Here is a 10,017-nt window from a genome sequence, read left to right as displayed (position 1 = left end):
TGTTTGTGAAAATAAATGGACACTTGTCTGTAAAGAAATACAGACTGTTTACATGTGGGACCCTGAGCAAAAGTTTCCAGAAGAATTCTCCTTCCATCAGTAAGTACAAAACAGGTATTAAACACTGTAGTCGGCCTATTCTTAGGGGACTGTCAACAGGCTTTCCCACAAATATCATAGTTTTATAATGATATGGTGTTGATCCCCAGCAGAGCCCTAAATGCTTTACCAACATGGCACATGATGTAAAGCACCCCCATGTCTCCCTGAGTTGGGAGTGAGGACGGGAAGAAGACCCCAGGCCTCAATCTTGACTTCTCCCTATTATCTTATCCTTGAAGCTGTGGAGTACAGAAATCAGGGTGTGGGCTGCTGGTGACTGAAGCTTGTTCATCGTTGCTGGCTCCAACCCCCAGACTCTATGGTCCAAAGTAACCCACCTGGGCCTCCCCAGTGGCGCAGCAGGGGTTGAGCGCCACGCTGTGAAGCTGTCCAGCAGCCTCTGCAGTGCAGGTTTGATCCCAACTAGCAAGAATCCCACATGGCACGCAGACCTCTCCTGTCGCGGCCACTGCTCCCCTCAGCAATCTGCCTGTTCTGTTCCCCACTCTGTCTCTGGTGAATCCTCTCACCCTCCTGCATCTCTGGCCAGTACCCCAGCTCTTGCATAACAATAAATAAATCTTAAAAAAAAAAAGTAACCCACCTCTCCAGATTTGTTACATTTGCCCCAAGTCATTCAAACAGCTGGAGTAATTGTCCGACATTCTCCTAACCCACTTTTTATCAGACTGTACTGCAGATGGGAGGATTCCTTACACTTCGCTTACCTTCTGCATGGTATACCATTATAAGACTGGAGTCCCACCTGTCAGGGAAATAATCACTCTGTTCAGAAATATCTGCAAGGGCAGCCCTCTCTTTCCCTGCTCTGTATAGCACTGAAGCTCTCCATCCCCTGCTGCAAAAACTTTCCTATTGCACCGGGGTGTATCCAGAAGGACTCTGTGGTGTTTCTACAGGCTCCTGAATCACAATGGAATTAGATAGTGAAGGGGAGCGGAATATGTCACCCTAAAAATGTGGGCTTTGTCAGATTATTTTGAGCTGAGCAATCAAGACCCAGCAGACTTAGGAAAAACTTTTACTTCTCCCATAACTACCTAAAAGAATTTAGATACAGGGCCTATAAGAAAGAGCTATTACAAAAGAAAACTTTTTCTCTGAAAGATTTATCTGATTACCAAGCCTCTGTCTTTCTTACCTTCCTGTGACTTGTCTTCCTTCCCCTTGAAGTCCCAGGTCCCTGTGCCTTTCCTTAGCTCAGGATGTCACAGAAACCTGACTGCCTTTGAGTCTCATGCTTTATCGGGACTCCCATATAAATGAAACTAAATTTTTCTCCTATTAATATGTCCTGTGTCAACTGAATAGTTATACAAACCAAGAACCTAGAAGAGAAAAAGGAAAATGTATGTACCCTGATGGTTGTAACTGGATATTGGGTTAGGGTCTCACACCCTAACACTGAGCTAATACCTGGTGAAACCCAGGGTTTCCAGGGACCCCCAAACTGTTAGAAGGACAAAACCCATGTTGCCCATTCTAGGGGCTGGTACAACCTGCACTCATCAAAGCAAAGTAATCAAACTCTAGTGCGGACAAAGATTTTAATCATTGACAATTTCAAGGAAAACAGAGAGTGGAAATAAGTACAAGAGAGAAGGATTTCAAAATACAGACTCCTGGGGCCTCCCAGTGGTGCAGCGGTTGAGCGCTGGGTTGCAAAGCTGCCCTCAGCCTCTGCAGCACCAGTTCGATCCCCAGCCACCAGGTGAGGGTCCCACATGGCACGCAGACCACTCCTGCCACCCACTGCTCTCCTCAGCAGTGTGCTTCAGTCCTTCTGCCTGTTCTGCTCCCCGCTCTGGCTCTGGTGAATTCTTTCACCCTCCTGCGCCTCTGACTGTACCCAGTGCTTGTATAAATAAATAAATAAATCTTAAAAAATATATATATATTTAAAAAAAAAAATTCAGACTCCTAAGTCACCCCACCTTGTGGGCTGAAGTTCAGCCAAACAGGCAGGACCCAAAGAAGAACAGCCAAGGGCCAGAAACAGAACTGCCAGGAGAATGAATCCAAGGCACCTCCCAGGAAGAAACATAATCAAGATTTGGGCAGAGACCAGACAGCTGAAAGAGAAGGAGAGCCAAAATATACCATCCAAGCAGAATCCACCCAAGGTTAGGACAGTGGCTGCCACAGTCTCTCAAAACAGGTTGTCCCACAGGCCAAAGTGCTAAAGTCATAAAAGAGAACCAGACCAGGAGAACCATCTACTTCAGTGGCTTTGGTTCCTTCTCCCCAATTCACAGCAGCCTTTCTCCTCCTTGCTCCTTCCCAGCAGCAGCAAGTCTACTTCACCACATGCAGGAGCGGAACTGCGGCAGCTGGAGACAGGAGAGGAGTCCAGAGAGTTCCACACGCCACATCTTCTAACAAAACATGAGGATGTGTCATGAATATTGTTCCAAAATGCCGGATTCCTGCTGCTGCAATCCTTAGGCCACCCACAGTGGGTCTGGGCTGATGGTGACTGACCATCAACTACACAACTCCCAGGAAAGTGCTTTTAAGTGCCCTTCAAGAGCCCAGAGGCTTTCCCAAGTTTCTGGAAAAGTCGGCCACCCTCATCACAGGTCATTCACAACCCCATCACCTTCAGGGATGGAGGCAGGTGTAAGAGAAGAAACTCAGCCTGATATCTGATCAGAATGCCATTCCTCTCGCTCCACTCCCAGGCCTTACTCCAGCCCAGCCCACAGCTCACCATGCTCTCTCAGTGTGGGAAGAAAGAGGATTAACAATTAGAAATAAACAGAGGGGTAGCTCAAAATAAAGCTGAATGAGAGAATCAAGACACACATGCAATCACACTGCATGATTCCATTTATGAGATGTTCAAAAACTGGCAAAAAACAAACAAACAAACAAACACATCTACAGATCCATTTGTCTGTATGCCAAGTGGCAGCATGGAGATTAATTGTAAGGGCACAAGGAAACTTTCAGGGTAATGGAAATCCTGATGGAGTGGTAACACCAAGGTATACATTTGTAAAATTCCATAGACTGGACACATAAAATGGGACCTTTTATTGTATGCAAATTATAAATACATTCAAGTTGATTTTTCAAAAACCCTAAGCTTTCCAAAGCAGAAGGCAGAGAACCGGAGCCAGTAATGTGACACCCTAATGACAGAAGTTAACAGCAGCCCAAGTGCTTAGGCATTCATTCCCTCAACTGCCTTACCCCTTCACCTTCACTCCTTTCAGCTTCTCTCCCACCCCACCCCTGCACTGTCTGGTAGGGGTCTCTTTTCATTCCTTTACCCTCGGCTCACACCCACAGCTTATCGTCCACACAACTTCCAAATCCCAGGTCAAATTCCTGCGCTTTAAGATCATTCATTGACTCCCTGTTCCTGAAATGAGTGAGCACAGCTTGACCTCAGGGCCTTTGCACTCACCACTCTGCTTGAAGCTCTTTCCTTGGTCTCATTAGGACTCCTTATCCTTTAGATCTCAAACTAAATGTACTCTCAAAAAGGCCTCCTCCTTGGCCATGCCCAGTGGTATCATCTCCATAACCTCTTGCAACAAAACACCTTGAGTTCCTTGATCTTAATTACTGATCACTGCCCCGTCTGACACACAGACCCTAAAGCTGGGTTATTCTAAGCCACAGTCAAAGGCCACACTTGACAACAGGGCGGTTGAAATTGACACTAATCCAAATTGACACTCTCTCTCACAAATATTCAGTATGCACACACACAAGAATATAAAGTATCTATAAACAACTATCTGCATGTAGTGAAAAACATTTTAGCTATATTGAGTTAAATAAAAAATACTATTAAACTTACTTAAAATTACACATCCACCTGGCAGCCACTCTACTTCAAATCCGTGGCTCACCTGCCCCAGCTGCTTCAACATACACACCCCACACCCTATCGCCTGGCCCAGGGAGAAACCTGAAATAGGTTTATAGGTTGGATAAATGAATTGTGAAAATGGGTATCCCATGATGACGTTTTCCCACATAAAGGTTAACGAATTAATTTCCCTTTGTAAAGAAGTTCCCCTTTGGTAAAGAAGTTCCCCAGAACACCAAGCAGTTGGGGTTTTTCCTTAGCCTCTGCGAATTGCTCACTTATGCAGACAACCCTAGGAATGGAGACCTGTTTTTCCCTTTTAAGAGAATACAAAGTTCCGAGATGGCAAACTTTGCAGGTTCCAAGAAGGGTGACACCTCTGCGAAGGCGCGGAGCCGGTGGAGTGGGGCCGGGGCGCAGGAGGGGGTGGTCAGCGGGTAGGAAAAGAAGGACTATGAGGAGGAAGGGAGGACTTTCCCGACTTTGGTAGTGGCAGGGTTGGAAGCAAGGGACTGGGGCAGGGGAAGATCGCCTAGACGAAGGGAGGGGAGAGACGGGGCAGATCTTTGAGGGAGTGGGGAGCGGGGAGGAGGGGCGAGCTAGCAGGGAGTGGAGAGACTCTGCAGGAGGGCAGGGGCCAGGGGCAGGGCTGGGCTGGGAGCGCGGGAGCCGCCTCCTGAGTAGGGAGGTGGGGCAGGTCCTCTGCTCCGAGCTGGACGAGCCCGGGAGGCGGGACTGAGGGGGGGCGGAAGAGGAGGAGCCCGAGCCGGGCGGGCGGAGGCTGGCGGCTGGGGATATAAGGGCGGCCCCTCGCCGCCCGCCCCGGCGCCCGTCCACTCGCGAGCAGACCATGGCCGGCCCTCTGCGATCCCCGCTGCTCCTGCTGGCCGCCCTGGCCCTGGCCCTGGCCGCGAGCCCCGCAGCCGGCGCGAGCCCCGGCAAGGCGCCGCGCCTGGTGGGCGGCCTGATGGACGCCGACGTGAACGAGGAGGGCGTGCAGCGCGCGCTCAACTTCGCCGTCAGCGAGTACAACAAGGCGAACAACGACGCGTTCCACAGCCGCGCGCTGAACGTGCTGCGCGCGCGCAAGCAGGTGCGTCCCGGGCCGGGGTCGCGGGGTCGCCGCGGACAGGGGGCGGCGGGGGCTGGGGCGGGGCGGCGCGGAACGCCCAGGCCGGCCCCCGGGGCGGGGCCCCTGACGCCCCAACCCGACCCGGCTCTCCGCGCGGGCCCCGTGATCCCGACGCAGGCTCGCCCTGGCCCTCCCCGGGCGGTGGCCGGGTCTTCCCTGTGCCCACAGCCCTTCGCGGCCGGGTCTTCGGAAGGGCCTGGAACCCGGGTTGGCTGTCCCTGGCCGACGCCTAATCGTCATTTGCTTCCCAGCTCTAGCCCGGCCTCGCTGTCGTGGCCTTGGGGCGAAGGTCCCCGGCCTGCTCCCTCAGCATCTATCGGGCTGAGCTCATTGTGAGCTGTCAACTAAATGGCCACAGGCTAAGGAGAAACAGACCCCGCACCTGGCTGCCCTCCTGGCTCTACATCTGAATTTTTTAAAGCACTTTTCTATTTTATTTTTAATTTTTTGTTTTGATCGACTTAGGACTTACAAAGCATTTGCTAACACAGCAGTTAGAATCCCTGTAGATCCTTCACCCAGATTCCTCACCGTAATATTGTGGCGCTTGCCTAATATTGTGAAACATGCATGTGTGAGTGTATATATGCATTTCATTTTTTGAGCCCTTTGAGAGTAAACTCTTCAGCGTGTATTTCCTAAAACAAGAGCCTCTTTATACATAACCACAATGCAATTTTGAAAATCAGGAATCAACACAACACATACATATATCTAGCATGCTCTCCTTATTCAAATTGTCCTGATATCCTTCTTGTGGCAAAGTCTCTTGAAGACCATGCCTGGGCACCGTCCTGCAGCCTCCTTTGCTCTGCAGCAACCATTTAGTCTGTGCTGACCTTGACAGTTTTGAAGGACCCAGCAAGTTGTGGTGCAGGCCTTCACTCAGTTTGGCCCAGTCTTTTCTTGGGTCATGCAGAAACCTACCCAGGTTCTGCCCTCTTGCCCTGCAGTGGGGTGTTTGGGGCCAACAATAAGCACCTTTCCTGAGGCCAGGACCCTCCCTGCTCTCCCTGTGCAGAAATTTCCAGCAAACATGGAGGCATCCACATATTGTCCTGTGTCCTGATGGATCCCAGAGCAGAGGATCTGACCTAAGAATCCAAACCTTAGAGGAAAGATCTAGAGATCCTGGAGGAAAAGCCTCTGACATGTTGCTTCCCTTAAGAGGTCACCACCATGGGAGCAGCATCTCAAAATGAAGTCTCTTGCCCCTCCCTGATGTGTGCAAACCCTGCCAACAATCAGGGTGGTTGAGTGCTTGCCAGGGTAGGGCGGGCCACACCTAACCCTGGCTTCTGCCAGATGAAGCACACAGTCAGGAGGGGGATGTGTGGAAACATTAGGAAGGGCTTTGGGCCTGCACTCATTGAAAGAAGGCTAGAATGAGGACTGGTGGCCTGTGTCACATTAGAGAGCAGACACAGCAATAAGAGTGGTCTCTCCAGTGCCTTGACTTTGTCTCCTGCCTTCTCCTAAAACTTATGAGAGGGTCAAGGGCAGACTCGTTTCTCCTGCCAGTCAGCTGGTGCTCGCCTCTTAGGACAGGACTTGCACTCCCTGGTCAACAGGCCCCCTCTAGCCTAGCTTGCTGTGAAGACCAGAGCATTCCAGTTCATCAGGCCTTTGGGAAAACTGGTTTCAGAGGTATCAGGACTTGTTTGTGGCAGGGTCTGGAGCTTGATCCCTGCCTCCTCACCCCGTGCTTCTCCTGGTTCTTAAAAGACTTGTCTGTAGGTTGCCCTCCTTGAGGACAGGGTTAGTTTTTATTCTGTGATTGCAGATGTAAAGGCACGCAGGTGCATGGCACACTTAAGAAACATCCCCATCAAAAATGACAGAAGGCAGATACTGCAAGGTGGTCTTTAACTGGCCTAAAACATTGTATGTGAGCATCTCATTTCCTGCTAAGTGAGGAAATGAACATAATGGGTTAGTTGGGGGTCTGGGATGCTCATGACTGAAACTTAGCTTAAATGGCATCATCAGACCAGTCTTGCTGGAGTGGCTCCAAGGATTTCTCAGCAGAGCCGTCACTGTGCATTAATCCTTGCCTGGCTTCTGAAATCGATGCAATTGAGTTGCCAGCCCCTGACTGGCCCCTCAAAACTGCACCCTCTCCTGGACCAGGTTAATGAATTTTGGTGCCTGACTTCCCACCTTTTACTTTGCTGCTACTTGTCCTGCCTGAACGAGATGCTTGTCGGAGCCACTCTGCTCCATGATCCAGTGACAAGGAGGGCCTGGGGCTCAGCACTTTGACAGGTTGGCACGGGGTGGCATCATGCTTGCAGGCCCTCCCCTGGCAGCCGCGAATGCCAGCCCAGAAGTGTGCTAGCCGGGGTGGCTGTGAGGTAGCCAGTGCTGTAAGAGCATCTTTCCTCCACATGCACAGGTCGTGTCCGGCTTGAACTACTACTTGGATGTGGAAATGGGTAGAACCACGTGCACCAAGTCCCAGTCCAACTTGGAAAGTTGTCCTTTCCATGACCAGCGGAACCTGAGGGTACGTATCTACTGGAGGCTGGGCATCTACCTTGCGGGAGTGTGGGGTGCCTGTGTATACAAGTGACTAATTTGAATTGTAAGGGGGTTTTAGCTGGGCAATTGGGGCACTGAGTGCTTTGAGGATTGTTATGGGGTAGTTGCTGGGGAGCCATTTAATCCGAGTTTCAAAAACCTGGACAGATTACAAGGGAATTAGAGGCCTGTAACAGCCAAAACCCTTTGATGCTGCCCCAAATGCCAAATACCAGACTCTCCCTGGGGGCTTGGCTGAGGCTTGGCTGGTTCTTGGGAGGTCTCCGGCCTCTAGGGAGAGCTCTACTGCTCTGTCAGCCCCTTCCCACATGTGAGGGGAGTATTTCCCTGAACCTGAGACCTGTGCCTGTGTCTTTCCTTCTGGGCCTCTTGTCTTTGACCCCTTGGATATGGGGGGCACTTGGAGTGGCAAGCCCTTCCCATAGTCCTACACGCTGGGACTTTGTGGCCTTGCATAGGCTACCCATTAAAGGAGTGTACTGGGAGTGGGAGAGTGGGACCCTGTGGGGCCTATGGGTGGGTGCAAACACCAGCTCTTGGACTTGGAGCCCAGGAGGAACAATTGAGAGGTTCCCTACAGAATACTGCTTAGTGTTCTTGGGGGTGGCAGGGGTGGGTCAGAGTGTCCCACCACCATTCCTCACCTGCACTTGTGACATTTTCCTTTTTTATTATAACCCTAAATGACTATCCCTCTCTTCCTTTTGCAGAAATCACTCTGCTCTTTCCAGATATACTATGTCCCCTGGCTGGGCTCAATCTCCCTGGTGAAGTCGAGCTGCCAGAGTGCTTAGAAGACTATGCGACAGGCCGGGCCACGCTGACCACCCCCCCCCCCCCAGCAGAACTCCTAAACCTTAGATGGGTGACACCCCTATTGGAGTCCCCTAAGTGCATTGGCTGCAGGACACACATAAGAGGCTTCAGGGCATTTTTTGAACAACTAAATGGCTCTAACTCATTTCTTTCTTTTAGTTGCTTTCCAAATGCCCCAGTGCACAGTGGGTGCACGTGCTCCGCTCCTATCTTACTCAATAAAAGAGTAATAACTTTAGCTCCTTGAGTGGTTCATTGTCTGGGCACTGTGTACGTGAGCAGGATTTATGGAGTTACTGTACTGAGAGCTACTTGTTCCCTGGCTCTGGGGGACAGACCAGTGGAGGGCCAGCTGGCACAGCCACACACTCACGGGTTGGGGCACATCATGGAGTGTGGCAAATCACGGAGTGCGGCACATCACGGAGTGCTCTGCCCCTTCTCAGGATGGGCTGTTTCTGGGTCAGGGAGCAGGGCTGGGAACCAGGCTCCAGTGGCACTGGCTCCCTTTAATAGGATAAGGAAGAGGGAGGGGCCTTGGCTGCTGGCCCTGGAGCTTGACTGCTTTATTGGAAAAGTCAGACCATGAGCAGAGGATGAGCTGGAGCAGTAACAGACAGAGCCCAAGCCCAGACACCCTCACAGGCCTCTGCCAAGCACTAGATTCCAGCCTCGTAAGCCCAGTGGGTCAGACGCCCAAGACTGACTTGCCATCAAGTGTCTTGACACTAATGTTGTATCTATTTTATTCTACTTGTCATAAAACACTTCAGACACCTCTGAGGAGGAAAGTCAAGGGAGAAATTAAATGAAAGCAACCCTTTCTCCAGTACCTTCCAGGAAAGGAGGTCTATAATCGTCTTCACCCTGCCAGCCCTTTTCTGGTTTCCCATTTCAACCGGTCCTATATAGAGGCTCACGTGAAGGATGTAGAACTTAAAGCATGCATGCCTGCCGTAGAGTGGACTTTTGTCTTTGCCTAAGGATTTTTTAATTAATGATGAAAATCACCAGTCTGTGTCCCCATTAGTCCAATGAATAGTAGGTACTTGAGTGCCCCAAAGTAGGAAACTAGGCCTAAGCAAAAGATAATGCAACACAGGCACCCCTCCTTGCACTGAATTTGTATTTCCCAGCTTCCTCATACTGGTGCTGTAGATTCTGTGTTCCCCAATATCTGCCTCACTTCAGTAGATGACCATGAAAGGTGAAATGACATTGGGGAATCTCCCAGCTGGCTTCAAGATCCAGTAGTCCAGGAGCTGCTGCTGTACCTGACAAAGCCAGAAACTGGAACTCCGGGAAAGGGTGGAAATGGTCCCCTTATATATGGGTGTGTGTGTGTGTGTGTGTGTGTGTATAAGTATATATATATACATTTTGCATTATTATTCATTTTTGTACAATGCTTGCTTATATGCTTTCTCATCTCAGGTGCAGTCCCCGTAAAATTCCCAGCACTGATTGACCTGTGAACCATCACCATAGTCCCTTGTGCTCTTCTCTCCCTAGTGCTGACACTCTCCCTGCACCACCTAGGAGGCCCCACGCTCCCTGTTTTTTTGTTTTTGTTTTTAAAGAT

At 50.5% G+C, this 10,017-nt stretch overlaps 1 protein-coding gene across 1 annotated transcript; it reads left to right on the top strand.

Annotated features, from left to right (window-relative positions):
• Positions 1-4,793: 4,793 nt before the first annotated feature.
• Positions 4,794-8,413, top strand: LOC311180271 (cystatin-C-like; the record flags this gene model as incomplete). Its single annotated transcript, XM_084247970.1, has 3 exons — positions 4,794-5,039; positions 7,474-7,584; positions 8,330-8,413. The coding sequence occupies exons 1-3, from the start codon at positions 4,797-4,799 to the stop codon at positions 8,411-8,413; spliced, it is 438 nt and encodes a 145-aa protein (XP_084104096.1). The 5' UTR covers positions 4,794-4,796.
• Between the last annotated feature and the right edge of the window lie 1,604 nt (positions 8,414-10,017).

The sequence above is a fragment of the Talpa europaea genome, assembly GCF_964194135.1.
Source record: "Talpa europaea genome assembly, chromosome: 11".
NCBI lineage: Eukaryota > Metazoa > Chordata > Mammalia > Eulipotyphla > Talpidae > Talpa > Talpa europaea.
The sequence above is the reverse complement of the archived record's forward strand: the minus strand, read 5'-3'. Positions and strand labels throughout refer to the sequence as shown.